The sequence below is a fragment of the Bufo bufo genome, chromosome 1 (genome assembly GCF_905171765.1).
Source record: "Bufo bufo chromosome 1, aBufBuf1.1, whole genome shotgun sequence".
NCBI classification, from domain to species: domain Eukaryota; kingdom Metazoa; phylum Chordata; class Amphibia; order Anura; family Bufonidae; genus Bufo; species Bufo bufo.
The window spans coordinates 36,182,064-36,204,977 of record NC_053389.1 but is presented as its reverse complement, the minus strand read 5'-3'; the positions used below and the strand labels follow the sequence as shown (position 1 = coordinate 36,204,977).

The window sequence follows — 22,914 nt, the reverse complement described above, 5'->3', positions numbered from 1 at the left end:
AACATGGTAACATTTAATTCTTTCTGTGTTATTAGTTTACGCAGACTGTGATTGTCTATTGTTGTGACTTAGATGAAGATCAGATCACATTTTATGACCAATTTGTGCAGAAATCCATATCATTCCAAAGGGTTCACATACTTTTTCTTGCAGCTGTATATATAACATTTGGTCTCTGCAGCCAAAATATACCATTGTCATTCTGTCTGGAGGTAGACTGCTGCCACCTGGTGGTCTGATAGGAAAGTGCATCCTCACCCTGGTTCCCACTGTTCTTACAGTGCTGAAAAAGGGCAGAAGAATCCCAATTAGAATTAAAGGGGTTTCCCGACCTTTTTGATGGCCTTTAGGCTATCAATGTGATCGGTGGGCACCCCTGCCAATCAGCAGTTTGAGGAGGCCTCCGGTGAGCGCCATGGTGTCCTCGCAGCTCACCAATCACATCTCTGTCCATGGGATTGCGGCTGTACTTGCTATTACAGCTCAGCCCTATTCACTTGAATGGGACTGAGCTGTGCCTGGGCCACGTACACGTCACACATGTCAGACCTCCAGCGATCAGATAATGATGGGCTATCATGAGGACAGGCCATCAGAAGGAAAATCTCAGGAAACCCCTTTAACCGCCTAACGCAGGATCGCGTTCCGGAGGCGGCAGCCCTGCGCACAGTCACACATATATGCGTTTTATCTCGCGAGACGCAAGATTTCCTGTGAACACGCGTTCACAGGATCGGAAGGTAAGCGAGTGGATCTCCAGCCTGCCAGCGGCAATCGTTAGCTGGCAGGCTGGAGATGCGATTTTTTTTTAACCCCTAACAGGTATATTAGACGCTGTTTTGATAACCGTCTAATATACCTGCTACCTGGTCCTCTGGTGGTCCCCTTTGTTTGGATCGACCACCAGAGGACACAGGTAGCTCAGCAATATGTAGCACCAAACACCACTACACCCCACCCACCCCCCTGTCACTTATTAACCCCTGATCACCCCATATAGACTCCCTGATCACCCCCCTGTCATTGATCACCCCCTTGTAAGGCTCCATTCAGACGTCCGTATGATTTTTACGGATCCACTGATACATGGATCGGATCCGCAAAACACATACGGACGTCTGAATGGAGCCTTACAGGGGGGTGATCAATGACGGGGGTGATCACCCCCTGTCATTGATCACCCCCCTGTCATTGATCACCCCCCTGTAAAGCTCCATTCAGATGTCCGCATGATTTTTACGGATCCACTGATAGACTGATCGGATCCGTAAAAATCATACGGACGTCTGAATGCAGCCTTACACGGGCATGATCAATGACTGTGGTTATCACCCCATATAGACTCCCTGATCACCCCCCTGTCATTGATCACCCCCCTGTCATTGATCACCCCTCCTGTCATTGATCACCCCCCCTGTCATTGATCACCCCCCCTGTCATTGATCACCCCCCCTGTCATTGATCACCCCCCTGTCATTGATCACCCCCCTGTAAAGCTCCATTCAGACATTTTTTTGGCCCAAGTTAGCGGAAATTATAATTTTTTTTCTTACAAAGTCTCATATTCCACTAACTTGTGTCAAAAAATTAAATCTCACATGAACTCACCATACCCCTCACGGAATCCAAATGCGTAAATTTTTTTAAACATTTATATTCCAGACTTCTTCTCACGCTTTAGGGCCCCTAGAATACCAGGGCAGTATAAATACCCCACATGTGACCCCATTTCAGAAAGAAGACACCCCAAGGTATTCCGTGAGGGGCATATTGAGTCCATGAAAGATTGAAATTTTTGTCCCAAGTTAGCGGAAAGGGAGACTTTGTGAGAAAAAACAAAAAAAAATCTATTTCCGCTAACTTGTGCCAAAAAAATAAAAAATTCTATGAACTCGCCATGCCCCTCATTGAATACCTTGGGGTGTCTACTTTCCAAAATGGGGTCACATGTGGGGTATTTATACTGCCCTGGTATTTTAGGGGCCCTAAAGCGTGAGACGAAGTCTGGGATCCAAATGTCTAAAAATGCCCTCCTAAAAGGAATTTGGGCCCCTTTGCGCATCTAGGCTGCAAAAAAGTGTCACACATGTGGTATCTCCGTACTCAGACGAAGTTGGGTAATGTGTTTTGGGGTGTCATTTTACATATACCCATGCTGGGTGAGATAAATATCTTGGTCAAATGCCAACTTTGTATAAAAAAAAAAAAAAATGGGAAAAGTTGTCTTTTGCCAAAATAAAATAAAAATCATCATTTTCCGCTAACTTGTGACAAAAAATAAAAAGTTCTATGAACTCACTATGCCCATCAGCGAATACCTTAGGGTGTGTACTTTCCGAAATGGGGTCATTTGTGGGGTGTTTGTACTGTCTGGGCATTGTAGAACCTCAGGAAACATGACGGGTGCTCAGAAAGTCAGAGCTGCTTCAAAAAGCAGAAATTCACATTTTTGTACCATAGTTTGTAAACGCTATAACTTTTACCCAAACCATTTTTTTTTTACCCAAACCATTTTTTTTTATCAAAGACATGTAGAACAATAAATTTAGAGAAAAATTTATATATGGATGTCATTTTTTTTTGCAAAATTTTACAACTGAAAGTGAAAAATTTCATTTTTTTGCAAAAAAATCGTTAAATTTCGATTAATAACAAAAAAAGTAAAAATGTCAGCAGCAATGAAATACCACCAAATGAAAGCTCTATTAGTGAGAAGAAAAGGAGGTAAAATTCATTTGGGTGGCAAGTTGCATGACCGAGCAATAAACGGTGAAAGTAGTGTAGGTCAGAAGTGTAAAAAGTGGCCTGGTCATTAAGGGTGTTTAAGCTAAGGGGGCTGAAGTGGTTAAGCTGGCCATATCTGATGTGTATGGCGGCGTCCTGACTCTCCCCTGACAACAGAGGGATCAGACAGGTAAATTCCAACATGCCCAATCCCTTTACTCAGGGGAGGTAAGCAGCTGTCCGAGAGGTCTGGCAGCAGCTTACTTCCATCTGCACATCCAGAACACATGCATGCTTGGCTGAAGGTACGTGCATGTGATGTTTGGGGAGACACCTCTTTCAGAACAGCAGCCCTAGGGTGGTACAACACCCGACCACTCCACCACATGCTTTTGCCGCTGTGCGGTCCTGATATATGTTCTGCCTCAGGGAGCAGCAGCTTCTGCAGATTCATTTTGCAAAAATGTGGATTTACGTATTGAGCACCGAGGTAAAATCAGGCTGTGTGTTCACTTTAGCAGCAAAAGGGTTAATCCATCAAGGCTGCTGTAGATAAGAGCCGGTGGGCGGCAGCTGCCGGTGTGGAGCTGTCATCCGTCAGCATCCGCACAACGAGAGCGGAGATAACAGAGATGGGAAACGGGCGATCTAATAGACGGTGATTATACCCGTCACTTAACGCTGCTGCGATGACGGCCGCCTCCGCCCCCACTGACAGAGCCGATATACGGCGAGGGCCATTACAATCACCGAGCAGGTTGTATGAAATGAAATATTTTCTGACATTTCAAGTATTTTTAGATAAAGTTTAATGGTTGGATACTGAAAATATCTGCAGCATTCAAGATCTCTGCTTGCTGGCAGATACCGAAAATCCCTCTTGACACAGTACTTCTCACAGCTGAGCTTTGTTACAGTGCACCAGTGTTGGCAACCCTTAGAACCAAACGTAGTAACTTCAGAAACCTGTCTAAGTAGCTATGTAAGAATAGGTAATCGGTTTCCAAATGTTTTCATACACTGACAGCAAGCAGAGAGCTTGAAATGGAGAGGAACTGAAAGGCAAAGTATGGTATATAAGAAAGTGTTATTTACAGAGGAGTGGATGACCTTGTCCTCCCATGGACAGGCGAGTGATGTTCATCCTGATACACGAGACGTACATGTAACCTCACGGCTGCCTCCTCCAGAACATGGGCTAAGCCGCAAGCAACGCGGTCACCGCGAGCAGCGTCCATCACGTAACGGGGTCCCGGAGAGATGAGATGAACAGAGGTCCAGGGCGGCAGAGGGGGGTCTCTGGGTGCGGGGGTCACGATTCATTTGGTATTTTGGAGGTGACTGTGTCCAGCGGCTGCCAGTGGCAGGACATCAGAGCGTCGTACAGCTCCTCACTCTGCTCCATGAACTGCTTATTGGCCTCGGCCACGTCCACCTGGGGGTTGGGGTCTGCGGATAAACACAACCAGACAATGGATGGTGGTCCCCAATCATATACCCTAAACCAGGGGCTGCAACCAACAAGTTTTGGACCCATTTTAGTGATTCATGAGGGGTTTGTTTTAGGTCATTTTTATAGAAATAAAAATTCTGCTTTTCAATTATTTTATTTTTTTAACCCCTTGAGGACCGGGCTCATTTTCACCTTCTGGACATGGCCATTTTTTGCAAATCTGACCACTGTCACTTTAAGTGCTCATAACTTTAAAACGCTTTGACTTATCCAGGCCGTTCTGAGATTGTTTTTTCGTCACATATTGTACTTCATGACACTGGTAAAATGAAGTCAAAAAAATTATTTTTTTTGCACAAAAAAATACCTAATTTACCAAAAATTTGAAAAAAATTAGCAAATTTCAAAGTTTCAGTTTCTCTACTTCTGTAATACATAGTAATACCCCAAAAAATTGTGATGACTTTACATTCCCCATATGTCTACTTCATGTTTGAATTGTTTTGGGAATGATATTTTATTTTTTGGGGATGTTATAAGGCTTAGAAGTTTAGATGCATTTTAGATGCATTTTTCAGAAATTTACAAAAACTCAATTTTTAGCGACCAGTTCAGGTCTGAAGTCACTTTGCGAGGCTTACATAATAGAAACCACCCAAAAATGACCCCATCTAAGAAACTACACCCCTCAAGGTATTCAAAACTGATTTTGCATACATTGTTAACCCTTTAGGTGTTGCACAAGAGTTATTGGCAAATGGGGAGGAAATTTGAGAGTTTCATATTTTTGTCAAATTTTTCATTTTAACCCATTTTTTCCACTAACAAAGCAAGGGTTAACAGCCAAACAAGACTGTATCTTTATTGCCCTGACTCTGCCGTTTACAGAAACACCCAATATGTGGCCGTAAACTACTGTACGGCCAAACAGCGGGGTGTAGAGTGAAAGGTGCGCCGTTTGGTTTTTGGAAGCCAGATTTTGCTGGACTGGTTTTTTGACACCATGTCCCATTTGAAGCCCCCCTGATGCACCCCTAGATTAGAAATTCCATAAAAGTGACCCCATCTAAGAAACTACACCCCTCAAGCTATTCAAAACTGATTTTACAAACTTTGTTAACCCTTTAGGTGTTGCACAAGATTTAATGGAATATAGAGACACAATTTCAAAATCTCACATTTTTGGCAGATTTTCCATTTTAATATTTTTTTTCCAGTTACAAAGCAAGGGTTAACAGCCAAACAAAACTCAATATTTATGGCCCTTATTCTGTAGTTTACAGAAACACCCCATATGTGGTCGTAAACCGCTGTACGGGCACACGGCAGGGCGCAGAAGGAAAGGAATGCCATACGGTTTTTGGAAGGCAGATTTTGCTGGACTGTTTTTTTTGACACCATGTCCCATTTGAAGCCCCCCTGATGCACCCCTAGAGTAGAAACTCCAAAAAAGTGACTCCATTTTAGAAACTACGGGATAGGGTGGCAGTTTTGTTGGTACTAGTTTAGGGTACATATGATTTTTGGTTGCTCTATATTACACTTTTTGTGCAGCAAGGTAACAAGAAATAGCTTTTTTGCCACGTTTTTTTTTTTGTTATTTACAACATTCATCTGACAGGTTTTATCATGTGGTAATTTTATAGAGCAGGTTGTCACGGACGCGGCGATACCTAATATGTATACAATTTTTTTTATTTATGTAAGTTTTATACAATAACTTCATTTTTAAAACCAAAAAAATGTTTTAGTGTCTCCATAGTCTAAGAGCCATAGTTTTTTCAGTTTTTGGGCAATTATCTTGAGTAGGGTCTCATTTTTTGTGGGAGGAGATGACGGTTTGATTGGCACTATTTTGGGGTGCATATGACTTTTTGATCGCTCGCTATTACACTTTTTGTGACGTAAGATGGCAAAAAATGGCTTTTTTTACACAGTTTTTGTTTTTATTTTTTTACGGTGGTCATCTGAGGGGTTAGGTCATGTGATATTTTTATAGAGCCGGTCGATACGGACGCGGCAATACCTAATATGTATACTTTTTATTTTATTTATGTAAGTTTTACACAATGATTTCATTTTTGAAACAAAAAAAATCATGTTTTAGTGTCTCCATAGTCTAAGAGCCATAGTTTTTTCAGTTTTTGGGTGATTATCTTGAGTAGGGTATGATTTTTTGCGGGATGAGATGACGGTTTGATTGGTACTATTTTGGCGTACATGCAACTTTTTTGATCACTTTTATTACCTTTTTTGGGAAGTAAGGTGGGCAAAATTTCAATTTTCTCATAGTTTTTATTTTTTTATTTTTCTGGCGTTCACCGTGCGGGGAAAGTAACATGACCGTTTTATAGATCAGGTCGTTACGGACGCGGCGATACCTAATATGTGTAGTGTATTTTATTTTTTTAATTTTTATTCAGTAAAAAATGTTTTTTTTTTTATCTTAACTTTTTTCACTTTTTTTTACATTTTTGTGACCCAGACCCACTTGGTTCTTGAAGATCCAGTGGGTCTGATGTCTGTATAATACAGTACAGTACAATATATATTGTTCTGTACTGTATTTTACTTGCTTTCAGCATAGATCTGTTCAGCACCATGGACAGCAGGTTCCCATGGCAGCAGGCGTCCTGTTGCCATGGGAACCTTCCCCGTCTGCTCAGTACTGCTCAGAACTTCGCAGACGGGGAAGGGTAAGCACGGGGCTGAGGGGGGCTCTCTCCCTCTCCATCGGGGGGCTGCAAAGGCACAGCAGCCCCCCGATGGAGAGGGAGGGAGCTCCCTGACCGATGACAGTTAACTTTTTCCATACAGCGGTCCGTACGGACCGCGGTATGGAAAGGGTTAAACGGCTGACATCTTCACAGATGTCAGCCGTTTATACCAGGGTGCCAGCAATATGCTGGCACCCTGGTATAACCACTAGAAGCCAACGATCATTCATGGGGAGGCGGGCGGGGGATCGCGATCCCGCCTGCCGCACCGCCCGCCTCCCGCAACGCCCCCACCGCATGCGACAACCCCCCCGCACCACCCTCCGGCATAAAATCGTGCAGGGGTGCAGGGGGGGGTGAAAAATATTTATTTTAGCCACTCTAAAGTTTCTGATCCCCGCGGTCAGGGACCGCGGCGATCAGAAACTGCAAAAAGCGCAGCAAACCGCAGGTCTGAATTGACCTGCGGTTTGCTGTGATCGCCGACACGGGGGGTCAAATGACCCCCCCCTGCATTGTTACGGGATGCCGGCTGAATGATTTCAGCCGAAATCCCGTTCCAATTAACCCCTGGGGCGCCGGAATACAGATTTTAAGTCAGGACGTACCGGTACGCCCTGGGTCCTTAAGGACTCGGGAAATAGGGCGTACCGGTACGTCCTGGGTCCTTAAGGGGTTAAAACAGGTTGTGCCATGTTGGACATAGGGTGTATATTGCTAGGATATGCCCCTAATGTCCGCACCTTTCCTTAGAACAGAGCCCCCATAGTAATGAAGGCACTGCCGCCCTTCATTTATTCCTATAGGAGCACCGAAAATGGCCAACTGGCGCACTCGGCTATTTTTTGAAGTCCAATTAAATTGAATGGGAGGCGCTAACACAGCCAGCGCTAGGCGATTTTCAGCGCTCCCATAGCAGTGAATGGATGGCGCCCGCACCTACAGTATCAGACATTGGAAGCATATCCTAGCGATGTGTCCCCAATATCCAATGAGGGATGTGTGTGCAGACAGCCTATCGCACCCCTTATATACCTACCGAGCCAGCTCACCACACCTTATATACCTACCGAGCCAGCTCACCACCCCTTATATACCTACCGAGCCAGCTCACCACCCCTTATATACCCACCGAGCCAGCTCACCACCCCTTATATACCCACCGAGCCAGCTCACCACACCTTATATACCCACCGAGCCAGCTCACCACACCTTATATACCCACCGAGCCAGCTCACCACACCTTATATACCCACCGAGCCAGCTCACCACACCTTATATACCCACCGAGCCAGCTCACCACACCTTATATACCCACCGAGCCAGCTCACCACCCCTTATATACCCACCGAGCCAGCTCACCACCCCTTATATACCCACCGAGCCAGCTCACCACCCCTTATATACCCACCGAGCCAGCTCACCACCCCTTATATACCCACCGAGCCAGCTCACCACCCCTTATATACCCACCGAGCCAGCTCACCACCCCTTATATACCCACCGAGCCAGCTCACCACCCCTTATATACCAACCGAGCCAGCTCACCACCCCTTATATACCCACCGAGCCAGCTCACCACCCCTTATATACCCACCGAGCCAGCTCACCACACCTTATATACCCACCGAGCCAGCTCACCACCCCTTATATACCCACCGAGCCAGCTCACCACCCCTTATATACCCACCGAGCCAGCTCACCACACCTTATATACCCACCGAGCCAGCTCACCACACCTTATATACCTACCGATCCAGCTCACCACCCCTTATATACCTACCGAGCCAGCTCACCACCCCTTATATAGCCACCGAGCCAGCTCACCACCCCTTATATACCCACCGAGCCAGCTCACCACACCTTATATACCCACCGAGCCAGCTCACCACACCTTATATACCTACCGAGCCAGCTCACCACACCTTATATACCCACCGAGCCAGCTCACCACACCTTATATACCCACCGAGCCAGCTCACCACACCTTATATACCTACCGAGCCAGCTCACCACCCCTTATATAGCCACCGAGCCAGCTCACCACCCCTTATATAGCCACCGAGCCAGCTCACCACACCTCATATACCCACCGAGCCAGCTCACCACACCTTATATACCCACCGAGCCAGCTCACCACACCTTATATACCTACCGAGCCAGCTCACCACACGCTGCCGAAAACAGGAAGTGTTCAGCATAATGGGACTCGACTGTTATTTATGGCCATTGGGGGGCAGAGCTAGAAGCTGCGGTGGGGCGTCATTTTTTATCTATTTTTACAAAACTGATGGGGGAGGGAGGTGTTTAACAGTAAGGGCTCATGCACACAAACGTATTTTTGGGCCGCATCCAATCCGTATATTTGCGGGTCAGACATGGACCCATTCACTTCAAAGGGGCTGCAAAAGATGCGGGAAGCGCTCCGTGTGCCTTCTGCATCCATATGTCTGTTCCGTGGCCCACAAAAATATAGAACATGTCCCATTCTTGTCCACACTACGGACAAGGATAGGACAGTTCTATAGAGGGCAGGACATTCCATAAAATACGGAACACACAACAATATCCGTGTTTTGTGTATCCGCATTTTGTGGACTGCAAAAATGGCAATGGCTGTGTGCACGAGCCTTGAAGGGCATCTGGCAGCAGTTTTGTCCCTATGACACTGGCTGACCTGTTACATGTGCTCTCGGCAGCTGAAGGCTTCTGTGTTGGTCCCATGTCCATATGTACCCGCGTTGCTGAGAAAAATTATGTTTTAATATATGCAACTAAGCCTCTAGGAGCAACGGGGGCGTTACCATTACACCTAGAGGCTCTGCTCCCTCTGCACTTTGACAGGACCAGACATGACCCCATTTTCAGTGCCTGGAGCAGTCAAAGTGCAGAGGGTGCGGCAGGTGCAGAGACTCAGTATAATGGCAACGCCCCCGTTGCTCCTAGACAGTGGCTAGAAATGACTGGGTCCCACAGCAACTTCTTCGCAATCCCCTCCTCCCGTGACTAGTCAAGATCACTCTCAGACCAGGCCTGACAGACGCTCAATCCGTTTCCTACATATATACTCTATGTCATGTCACTGTACACAATGTTATTGTAGAATACTGCTCCTGGGTGGGCCACATAGCAGCCACGTCCCCTGCTTCCAGTATAGCTACGCCCCCGCTGCTCCTAGAGGCTCATTTGCGTGTAATAAAACAGCAATGCGGACACATATGGACATGGGACCAACACAGACGCCTCCAGCTGCCAAGTGCACAAGTAACAGGTCAGCCAGTGTCATAGGGACAAAACTGCTGACAGATGCCCTTTAAAGAGTAACTAAACTTTAAAGTGTAACGGTCATTCTTTTTTTTTATTTTTGTAATGTGTAGGGGCAGTGATACTGACCATTTTTGTAATATACTTTAATTACTTAAATCGTACATTTCTATTAGAAAAATAGCTCTAAAGTGGCCCATTTTGAGCCCTAGCAACGCTCCTCTGTCTTCTGTTTACATAACACAGACAGTGATGAGCAAGTCTCCACAGTGATGTAAACAGAAGACAGAGGAGCGTCGCTAAGGCTCAAAATGGGCCACTTTAGAGCTATTTTTCTAATAGAAATGTACGATTTAAGTAATTAAAGTATATTACAAAAATGGTTAGTATCACTGCCCCTATACGTTACACAAAAAAAAAAAAATTTAAAATTAAAAAAGAATGACAGTTACACTTTAACCACCTCCGGACCGCTGTACGCACAGACGCGTCCTGGAGGTGGTTGATTCATTCCGAGTGGACGCGCCGGCGCGTCCTCTCACGATGGCAGAGATTTCCTGTGAACGCGCGCACACAGGCGCGCGCGCTCACAGGAACGGAAGGTAAGAGAGTTGATCTCCAGCCTGCCAGCGGCGATCGTTCGCTGGCAGGCTGGAGATGTGATTTTTTTAACCCCTAACAGGTATATTAGACGCTGTTATGATAACAGCGTCTAATATACCTGCTACCTGGTCCTCTGGTGGTCCCCTTTGTTTGGATCGACCACCAGAGGACACAGGTAGCTCAGTAAAGTAGCACCAAGCACCACTACACTACACCCCCCCCGTCACTTATTAACCCCTTATTAGCCCCTGATCACCCCATATAGACTCCCTGATCACCCCCCTGTCATTGATCACACCCCTGTAAAGCTCCATTCAGACGTCCGCATGATTTTTACGGATCCACTGATAGATGGATCGGATCCGCAAAACGCATACGGACGTCTGAATGGAGCCTTACAGGGGCATGATCAATGACTGTGGTTATCACCCCATATAGACTCCCTGATCACCCCCCTGTCATTGATCACCCCCCTGTCATTGATCACCCCCCCCTGTCATTGATCACCCCCCTGTCATTGATCACCCTCTGTAAGGCTCCATTCAGACATTTTTTTGGCCCAAGTTAGCGGAAATTTTTTTTTTTTTTCTTACAAAGTCTCATATTCCACTAACTTGTGTCAAAAAATTAAATCTCACATGAACTCACCATACCCCTCACGGAATCCAAATGCGTAAAAAATTTTAGACATTTATATTCCAGACTTCTTCTCACGCTTTAGGGCCCCTAGAATGCCAGGGCAGTATAAATACCCCACATGTGACCCCATTTCGGAAAGAAGACACCCCCAGGTATTCCGTGAGGGGCATATTGAGTCCATGAAAGATTTACATTTTTGTCCCAAGTTAGCGGAAAGGGAGACTTTGTGAGAAAAAAATAAACAAAATCAATTTCCGCTAACTTGTGCCAAAAATTTTTTTTTTCTATGAACTCGCCATGCCCCTCATTGAATACCTTGGGGTGTCTTCTTTCCAAAATGGGGTCACATGTGGGGTATTTATACTGCCCTGGCATTTTAGGGGCCCTAAAGTGTGAGAAGAAGTCTGGGATCCAAATGTCTAAAAATGCCCTCATAAAAGGAATGTGGGCCCCTTTGCGCATTTAGGCTGCAAAAAAGTGTCACACATCTGGTATCGCCGTACTCAGGAGAAGTTGGGGAATGTGTTTTGAGGTGTCATTTTACATATACCCATGCTGGGTGAGAGAAATATCTTGGCAAAAGACAACTTTTCCCATTTTTTTATACAAAGTTGGCATTTGACCAAGATATTTCTCTCACCCAGCATGGGTATATGTAAAATGACACCCCAAAACACATTCCCCAACTTCTCCTGAGTACAGCGATACCACATGTGTGACACTTTTTTGCAGCCTAGGTGGGCAAAGGGGCCCACATTCCAAAGAGCACCTTTCGGATTTCACAGGTCATTTACCTACTTACCACACATTAGGGCCCCTGGAAAATGCCAGGGCAGTATAACTACCCCACAAGTGACCCCGTTTTGGAAAGAAGACACCCCAAGGTTTTCCGTGAGGGGCATGGCGAGTTCCTAGAATTTTTTATTTTTTGTCACAAGTTAGTGGAAAATTATGATTTATTTTTTTTTTTTCTTACAAAGTCTCATATTCCACTAACTTGTGACAAAAAATAAAAACTTCCATGAACTCGCCATGCCCATCAGCGAATACCTTGGGGTCTCTTCTTTCCAAAATGGGGTCACTTGTGGGGTAGTTATACTGCCCTGGCATTCTAGGGGCCCAAATGTGTGGTAAGGAGTTTGAAATCAAATTCTGTAAAAAATGACGAGTGAAATCCGATAGGTGCTCTTTGGAATATGGGCCCCTTTGCCCACCTAGGCTGCAAAAAAGTGTCACACATCTGGTATCCCCGTACTCAGGAGAAGGTGGGGAATGTGTTTTGGGGTGTCTTTTTACATATACCCATGCTGGGTGAGATAAATATCTTGGCAAAAGACAACTTTTCCCATTTTTTTATACAAAGTTGGCATTTGACCAAGATATTTCTCTCACCCAGCATAGGTATATGTAAAAAGACACCCCAAAACACATTCCCCAACGTCTCCTGAGTACGGAGATACCAGATGTGTGACACTTTTTTGCAGCCTAGGTGGGCAAAGGGGCCCATATTCCAAAGAGCACCTTTCGGATTTCACTGGTCATTTTTTACAGAATTTGATTTCAAACTACTTACCACACATTTGGGCCCCTAGAATGCCAGGGCAGTATAACTACCCCACAAGTGACCCCATTTTGGAAAGAAGACACCCCAAGGTATTTCGTGATGGGCATAGTGAGTTCATAGAACTTTTTATTTTTTGTCACAAGTTAGTGGAATATGAGACTTTGTAAGAAAAAAAAAAAAAAAAAAAAAAAAAATCATCATTTTCCGCTAACTTGTGACAAAAAATAAAAAGTTCTATGAACTCACTATGCCCATCAGCGAATACCTTAGGGTGTGTACTTTCCGAAATGGGGTCATTTGTGGGGTGTTTGTACTGTCTGGGCATTGTAGAACCTCAGGAAACATGACAGGTGCTCAGAAAGTCAGAGCTGCTTCAAAAAGCGGAAATTCACATTTTTGTACCATAGTTTGTAAACGCTATAACTTTTACCCAAACCATTTTTTTTTTTACCCAAACATTTTTTTTTTTATCAAAGACATGTAGAACAATAAATTTATAGCAAAATTTATATATGGATGTCGTTTTTTTTTGCAAAATTTTACAACTGAAAGTGAAAAATGTCATTTTTTTGCAAAAAAATCGTTAAATTTCGATTAATACCAAAAAAAGTAAAAATGTCAGCAGCAATGAAATACCACCAAATGAAAGCTCTATTAGTGAGAAGAAAAGGAGGTAAAATTCATTTGGGTGGTAAGTTGCATGACCGAGCAATAAACGGTGAAAGTAGTGTAGGTCAGAAGTGTAAAAAGTGGCCTGGTCTTTCAGGGTGTTTAAGCACTGGGGGCTGAGGTGGTTAAAAATGTTGGAAATGTCCTAAAAATAATTTTTCTAATACACTTTATTAATGTATTTAGTTTTTTCACTAAAAATAAATCGGCAGCTGAAGTTGGTCTCTCCTAAGCACTCAAGAATCAGTCCATTCATACAGCTGACATGTCAGTGACGTACGGGTTCCAGCGTACTGTGGAACGGGGACACAAGCGAGCGCTGCTCCTGCCCGAGTCCTCTAATCCTAGCCAAATCCTGGCACAGCACCTACCGCTGCACCACGCCAGGATTTAGCAGAGCCGAGCGGGCTACTGCTTCGCTGAAAGCTCTCCTGCTATCCAAAGCTTTCAACTGAGCAGAGCAGGCTCGGACAGGGGCCCACTCCACTCCGCTAAATCCTGGCCTAGCGTATCGGTAAGCACTGTGCCTTCAGCTGTCTCCTGAGCTGTGATAGGGAGAGATCTGCAGCAGAGAGGACACGACTACCCTTCAGCCTCTTTCACACAGGCAGTATTTTTGCATCAGTATTTGTAACCAAAAACCAGAAGTGGCACAAATATTCCCATTATACATTTTCTCTGTAGGTTCCACTGACCGTGTGCAAGAGGCTGAAATCCAGCAGAGCAGTGAACGTGGTTCCAGCTTTGTTAGAAAGATTGCCATGTATTATGTGATGTCCGATTTTCAATTTTTTTACATTAATCATGGGAAAACCCCTTTAAGGGAAAAATATTTGTTCTTCTATTTGTTCTTCTACAGTTTAGCTGCCCTTTTTTTTAAACTTCTTTTGTAAGACTGGAAACCCGACCATGTGATCGCTGAGAAAACACCCCAATGCCAACTGTTGGGTCACATGACGGAAAGACAGCCGTCACAACGTGGCAGTCTGTGGGACTATTCACATGGCCGCTTTAACAGCCACTAAATAGTGGCCTTCCTTGGCCGTTTTCAGGGACCAACAGCCCCCTTACAATGGCCTTTTTGCAAAGAGCATCCGTGTAAAGTCATAAAACAGACCGTTTTACCGTTTTTAACAGCTGTGCGAATGCCCCCTTAGGGTCCATTCACACTACCGTATCAGATTTTGCGGATCCGCAAATCACAGACACTGGCTGTGTGTGTCCCACATGTTAGAAATGCCTATTCTTGTCCTAAAAGTGGACAAGAATAGGACATGTACTATCTTTTTTGCGGGGCCACGGAACAGACATGCAGATGTGGACATTGAAATGAATGGGTCCGCATCCGATCCACTAAAAAAAATGCAGACCGGATGCGGACCAAAAATATAGTCATGTGAATGGGCCCTTACAATCAGACCATCCTTGTGTCGTAACACCATAGAGAGGGTTGAAGCAGCAGTAGGGGCAGCATGTGGGCCGATAACCTCATAAGGTGGGTGGAGGATGGGAGTTAGGGTCCATTCACACGTCACGTTCTGCAATATCGGGAATGGGTGCGGACCCATTCATTCTCAATGGGGCAGGAATGGACTATGTGCTGTCCGCATTTCCAGAGTGCGTCCCCGATCTTCCAGTCCTTAGCTCCGGACAAAAATAGAACATGTCCTATTCTTTTCCGCAATTGCGGACAAGAATAGGCAGTTCTACGGGGGTGCCGGCTGGTTGTATTGCGGATCTGCAAAACACGGACACCGGCACTCTCATAGAAAATGCCTTTCTTTTCCGCAATTGCGGAAAAGAATAGGACATGTTCTATTTTTTTTGCGGAATGGAAGTGCGGACCCGTTTGAAAATAAATGGGTCTGCACCTGTTCCGCAAAATTGCGGAACGGATGTGGACGTGTAAATGGACCCTAAAAGGAGTTTTTCCAAGACTTTTTAACTGGCGACCTATCCTCTGGTCCCTGTCCCCACCGATCAGCTACTGATGACCTATCCAGAGGATAGATCATCATTCAAAACTCTCAGAAAAGCCCTTTAAATAGCCTGTAGCACCTATATCCCACACAAGGGTGATCTTCTCCCTATAACGACACTACAACTCCCAGCATGCCCTGCAGTACAATGATCTCAGAATATTACCTTCCAGATCCTCCTCTGCCAACTCTTCAGAAGTCTAAGAAAAAAGAACAAAACAAAACAGAAGAACAAGAAGTTAGAAATCTGGGCGGTTGCTGCGTTTGAACCCCAGAGCGAGGTCTCACTGACACACTGTAACAGATTGCAGCTGTGTGAGCAGAACTAACTTACCGGCCAGTTGTTTTCAGTGTAGCCGTACTGCTGGTAGGTGTAGCTGTTATTTTTCTGGTCGTACTTCCAGTTGGTGAACATCTGCTGAAACTGCTGGGTGTAGTAGTTAAAGGCGTTCATGTATTCAGTGTTTGGGTTCCTCGATGCAGGACTAAAGATGAGAGAAGGTAATCAGAACCCAGAAAACGCACCGCTACATTTCAGCAGCTCTGCCCGAGCAGTTAAAGTGCGGCATTCAAGCTTTCCCTGTGATTTGCGAAAACCATTTTTAACCAGAACGAAAATCTCCATTCTTTACACTGCAGGCTGCACTCCCAGAACTGAAATACAGTAATATAAACCTAATTCGTGTTGAGCGGATCGAGCTTCCTAGATCCAAAGTCGATTTGCTCCAAACTTCGTTTTAATGCCCGCCTCCGTACAGCGTTAAAATGTATGGGTCCTGGCGAGGAGAGTTATTCCCGGAAGTCTTGCGGGAATAAACATGGATCCGAAGTCGGCTTTGGTACCAGCTTTAAACTTTAAAAATCAGGTCCAGAAGTTATTTACCGAAGTCCCGCAGAACTTCAGCGATAACTCGCCTCGCCAGAGCCCATACATTTTAACGCTGTACGGAGACAGATCTCTGTACAGCATTCAAATCAAGTTTTGACCAAAGCGACTTTGGATCTAGGATCCACTAAAATTCATTGCAATTGCCGATTGTACGGGTTGCCCCTTTTAAAGGAGGTCAGCGAGGCTCATCCACCATGTCAGGGAGGGGTCTGGCGGACAGTCACAGGGCGGCGCACGTGATGCCAGGGTATAACCGCTCACCTTGGGTCCGACGGCTTCGTGTACAGCGCGTGTTTCAACTTGAATCTCTTGGGCTGCAAAATAAATAAGTTCTGTTACTTTGTATCAGGAAATACAATGCTCCCTCAGATACAATAGGTTCGGCCTGCGGGGGTCTTTCCTGGACCACCCTAAGATGAAACCAGACTCAACATACATCACCCCAGACTCCGATCCAGCCAATCAATATGGTTATTTCATTGGTAAACCCCTGTACTGGTTGTCTCGTAGCGCCTCTTTACAGTACAGTGCGGTATTATATGTCCTGTACTGCCCTCTAGTTGTGCCAGGGTGAGCTGCTCCTATGGGCATCAGGTGGGGGACAGCGCCATCTCATTTCTCTGGTGCCCTGGGTGCAGACGCCCCTGTCCTCATCATACAGCTCCCAGCATCTCTTCTGTTATCTGTAAGGACTGGTTTTATCGGTCATAGTTATCTGCTCATTTTTCTTCAATCTTCCGTTTCCCTTATTTTGGGGCTTTGGAACCCATTTTTCATAGAGTTACGGGCTCCAGTGACACTGGTTTCAGCACAGAACGAATGACGGACCGCGGGCTTACAATTTTTGGGGCGAGAGAGTGAAAAGAACGAAGCAATCCCTCCACTGCTTTTGGGGTTTCGTTTTTACAGCGTTCACTGCATGATAACGACACGGCGGATTCATTCTGCTGGTCGCTACCATTATGGAGATACATTTATAGGGTTTTTGTTACCATTTACAGCTTTTAAAAAAAAAAAATTTAAGCACAGTGTCTCATATTCTGACGCACCCGCTCCTTTATTGCTATAGATCGGATTGATACCGTGTTGGTTTACACAGGACCTCTTGGGGATGGGGAGGTGAACAAAGAAATGACGATTCTGGCTCTGGGGATCATCGTACAGGTTAGGCTACTTTCACACTTGCTATACCGGAATTAAACGGATCCGTTTTGATTTTGCGCATCAGGATGCATCTGTTCCGTTAGGATGCAGTTGTCTGAAATAAAAATGGAAAAAAAAAAAAAAAAAAAACTGATCCGCCACTAAATACATTGAAAGTCAATGGGCGACGGATCCGTTTTTTAGGCTCCTAAAAAAAACTGATCTGTCGCCATCAATTTACATTGTTTTCAGCAACAGATCCGTTTTTATGACCGGACACAATCGTAGCTTGCAGCGGTTTGGCATCTGGTCACAACACAGAACGGATCTCTTTCCATTCAGAATGCATGAGGACTAAACGGAATTTTTTTTCCGGTATTGAGATCCTCTGCCGGATCTCGATACCGGAAAAGAACAATGCAAGTGTGAATGTAGCCTTAAAGGGGTTGTCCACTTACTTTCTTTTTTTTTTTATAATAATCTATCCTCAGGGGATATGAAAATCCTGGAAAACCCCTTTAATCTCTTAAAGTAACACTCCAGACAAAACTGAATCAGCAGACTATGCCTGGTGCAGGGGCTAAAGGGGCGGAGCATGACAGGGATTCTCTGTTTGATGCTCCGCCCCCTAAGCTTCTACATTCGTCAGTTTTACATTGAGTGCTCCTCCCCCCCCTGGTGCTGACACTCCTCGTACTCACAGGGTTGGCGCCGGGTACCAGTTTCCCATTCACGTTCACCAGGCACCTGGCAGCCGAGTCCTGGTTGGGAAATTCTACGAAGCAGTAACCGGAGAGTTCGCTGGAACAGAGGAACGAAAACACATAGTCACATGACTGTACAGCATAAAATATGAACAGCCCCCATTACACATCTCCTGCGCAGACCCGTGTGTCTCCACAGACACAAACCCTGTCTGATCCCGTGCAGTCCCCTCTCTTCTGCTGTCTGATGGCACGATCTGACTACACAGGGTTATCTGTAGTCTGTAACCATGGAGACAGGTCTGTGGTGTATGCCCAAAACGGTAGAACATTTTTGATGACGACGATGAGGATGCACAGCGAGTATAACCTCAGGGATGATCTTACCCCGTGAAGCGGTTGCGGATGATCTTGACGCTGAGGACGGACTCCCCCATGGACTGGAAGGCCTGAGTGATAGAGGCCTCGTTCATGTTCTCATCGATCTGTCAGAGGAAAGACAGGAACCTGATCACCGGGGCCGAGCGCGGCACATGCTGCAGCCACATCTGTGCCATCCCTGCCTGACCTCACCACTACAACTCTCAGCATGCCCAGAACCCACCTCTCCTCCTGACGTGACACTACAACTCTCAGCATGCCCAGAACCCACCTCTCCTCCTGATGTGACACTACAACTCTCAGCATGCCCAGAACCCACCTCTCCTCCTGATGTGACACTACAACTCTCAGCATGCCCTGAACCCACCTCCTGACGTGACACTACAACTCTCAGCATGCCCAGAATCTCCTCCTGACGTGACACTACAACTCTCAGCATGCCCTGAACCTACCTCTCCTCCTGACGTGACACTACAACTCTCAGCATGCCCTGAACCCACCTCTCGTCCTGACGTGACACTACAACTCTCAGCATGCCCTGAACCTACCTCTCCTCCTGACGTGACACTACAACTCTCAGCATGCCCTGAACCCACCTCTCCTCCTGACGTGACACTACAACTCTCAGCATGCCCAGAACCCACCTCTCCTCCTGACGTGACACTACAACTCTCAGCATGCCCAGAACCCACCTCTCCTCCTGACCTCACCACTACAACTCTCAGCATGCCCAGAACTTACCTCTCCTCCTGACGTGACACTACAACTCTCAGCATGCCCTGAACCCACCTCCTGACGTGACACTACAACTCTCAGCATGCCCTGAACCTACCTCTCCTCCTGACGTGACACTACAACTCTCAGCATGCCCTGAACCCACCTCCTGACGTGACACTACAACTCTCAGCATGCCCTGAACCTACCTCTCCTCCTGACGTGACACTACAACTCTCAGCATGCCCTGAACCCACCTCTCCTCCTGACGTGACACTACAACTCTCAGCATGCCCTGAACCCACCTCTCCTCCTGACGTGACACTACAACTCTCAGCATGCCCTGAACCCACCTCTCCTCCTGACGTGACACTACAACTCTCAGCATGCCCTGAACCCACCTCTCCTCCTGACGTGACACTACAACTCTCAGCATGCCCTGAACCTACCTCTCCTCCTGACGTGACACTACAACTCTCAGCATGCCCTGAACCCACCTCTCCTCCTGACGTGACACTACAACTCTCAGCATGCCCTGAACCCACCTCTCCTCCTGACATGACACTACAACTCTCAGCATGCCCAGAACCCACCTCTCCTCCTGACGTGACACTACAACTCTCAGCATGCCCTGAACCCACCTCTCCTCCTGACGTGACACTACAACTCTCAGCATGCCCTGAACCCACCTCCTGACGTGACACTACAACTCTCAGCATGCCCAGAACCCACCTCTCCTCCTGACACTACAACTCTCAGCATGTCCAGAATCAACCCTTCTCCTGATAATGAACTACAACTCCCAGCTTGCTCTGGACTCTTGCGTCTAAATTAAAAAGCCCCCGCTAGACCATGCTGGGAGTTGTAGTGTAGTGAGGGGGCTCGGCTCTTGCACGCTGCTCTGCCGGTCCTTATGAGCACATCCCCCCGCACTTACATCTCCCATCCACAGACTCGCCATGTCCGCAGCTTCACCACCGCCACTCGGAGCTCACACTCAGCTCTACCAAAGCCCCTCCCCTCCTATCTGATTGGCAGAATGTCCGTTCAGCCAATCGGATTCAAGAACTGCGCTACTTCCGGCAATCTCTCCAGCACACGGGGAAGGACGCGGCCTCTAGCTTCATACAGGGACGCCGCCATTTTGTTGGCGACCAATGTTCCTATTGCCTGTAGTAGCAGTGAGCTGCAATAGACTAAGATGAGGTGAAAACATTCCAGAATTCTCCATGTGCACTGTTCATGGGACAGGAGGAGGGTTTCATATATTTTAAATTCAGCCTCAACTGTGGAAGAATAGCACATTGGGTCCAATCATATACTTAAACTGAAAAAAGTGTCCCTGTCCCACAGCAACACATTAAAGTCCATCTCTCAGTTTTATAAAATGGAGATTGAGCTCTGGTCGGTCGCTCGTGGCAACGGAACCCAATGTTTTATCAACTTTCCTCCCTCCAATATGTCCATAGTTGTCAGTCCTAGAATTGACTCTACCTCACCTCATAAAGAGACCCCTCACTGTCTAATTATTGACAGAATGAACTGTGGGGTCTGCCGAAAAGTGGCGTGTTAAAAATGTAGCCAGATGGATAAGATAATTAGGGATGAGCTAATCGACTTCAGATGAAACATCCGAAGTCGATTCGCATAAAACTTTGTTCTGATACTGTACGGCGCAGGAGCTCCGTACACTATTGGCTCCGATGAGCCGAAGTTATTACTTCGTGAAGTCTCGCCAGACTTCGCATAATAACTTCATAAATCAATTTCTACTGTAAAAAATTATTTCCCGAAATTGGATTTGGTTCCCGAGTTCGGGAAATGTTTTTTTTTTAAATTTACAGTAGAAATTGATTTATGAAGTTATTATGCGAAATCTGGCAACACTGTACGGAGCTCCCGCGACGTACAGTATCAGAACGAAGTTTTATGCAAATCCGATTCGCTCATCCCTAAAAATAATCCATATCCTTCATATGTCCAGATTGTGGAGCTATAGTTGTAACACCCCAGAGAGGTGTTACCACTTCTGCACCCTGCTACTGTATTTTATGGGCTAATATGACTGTCATCTATGTATTTTATTCCAGGTCCTCCACAATGTGCATTTGTATTAATGTTATGTATCTGTTCACATGTACTGTATTGTGCCTGGTTCACCAGCAGGTGGCAGCAAACACAGCAGAGCTGTAAGTCTAGAGAATGGAGCCTTCCTTTCCATTCTACCCCCCTCTGGAGAGAGGTGGGTGAGTCCCACTTCCTGCAGGAAGGGTGGGGGTACCAGTTTCTAGGCAAGTTTAGTTGACCCCCAGCTAGGGAAAGGGTGTGCAGGGGCATGTCTCTGCTGGACGTGCCCATGCCAACCAGAGCACCCTAAACTCTGTTGGCCATGGAGGCAAAAGCCTAAAGCCTCAAGAGCCAGATTAGTTCCTCGGCTGAAGATAAGCCAGACTACAGAGTGAAGTGCAGCATCAAGAAGAAGCTGAGTTATCCAGTCAGCTTGTCACTACAGCAGTGAGAGAAACAGATATAGCAAAGTTGAGTTTGCCTGCCAGTTTCATGCTAAAGCCTGCTGGAACCAAGACAAAGCCTGTAAACTGTTTGAAGAAATGTTTATTCAAGTAAAGCTGCCATTAAACTTCATCTCAAGGTCTGGACTCAAGTTATTCCTCAATCCCTCAATTATTCCCCCTATTTATTGCCTCGGAGCCAAAGCGTGAGGTCCATTCGTATCCAGGTAGGAGCACCGTGACTCATAAAGAGACATTTAGGCCGCACTACACCACTTGGCATTCCTACACCTGGGACGCGATATATAGAGAGGGCCCTGGGGGGAGGCGTCACGTTGCATAGTAATGGTATACCGCCAAAAATCCTTGTAGAGTGATGGTACCGAGACATGTACCAAATGTAACAATGCTGGTTGTCCAATAGTGTGGTTGCATAAAATACCGCCCCAGCAGCACTACATACCTCTTACATCCAGTGATGGCTCCTGTGATGTAGACAGCCTCTCTCCTCAGCTTCTCCCTTTAGCCCAGAGCACCATGACTTCTTTTAGCAGTGACTCGTCTTTGCAGAGTTTGCAACACAGACGTCTTGGCTTCCTTACTTTTCCATAATCATCTCCACCTTCTCAACACAAACTCTTCATACTGGTGCCAAAAGTGGATTCATGCCTCCAATTATGTGTCTGTGTAACGGTCACGTCCACACACACACAGGGGGAAGGGTAGTGACCACTGCGCTCCACCCTTACCCCTGGCTCTGCCTACTTGCCTCACGAGTCCTGATGACAGGGGACAACTGGACGGCAGTCCCTAACTTAGGATATGTGCAGGGAAGACAGACAAGACAAAATACGGAACATGAACGGACCGGGTCAGAACCAAGAGAGCTACGCAGTACAACGGATTAAGCAAAGAATGGTGAGGAGAAGCCGGGGTGAAATACCAGGAGAGTAGCGAAGTA

General features: G+C 46.1%; 1 protein-coding gene across 1 annotated transcript; it reads right to left on the bottom strand.

Moving 5' to 3' along the window:
• Positions 1-3,516: 3,516 nt before the first annotated feature.
• Positions 3,517-20,467, bottom strand: LOC120993478 (tRNA selenocysteine 1 associated protein 1). Its single transcript, XM_040421981.1, has 7 exons — positions 20,381-20,467; positions 18,736-18,833; positions 18,346-18,445; positions 16,763-16,815; positions 15,947-16,097; positions 15,779-15,812; positions 3,517-4,173 (listed from the first exon to the last, which is right to left on the bottom strand). Exons 1-7 carry the CDS (start codon positions 20,402-20,404, stop codon positions 4,037-4,039), a joined length of 597 nt encoding a protein of 198 aa, XP_040277915.1. The 5' UTR covers positions 20,405-20,467; the 3' UTR covers positions 3,517-4,036.
• Between the last annotated feature and the right edge of the window lie 2,447 nt (positions 20,468-22,914).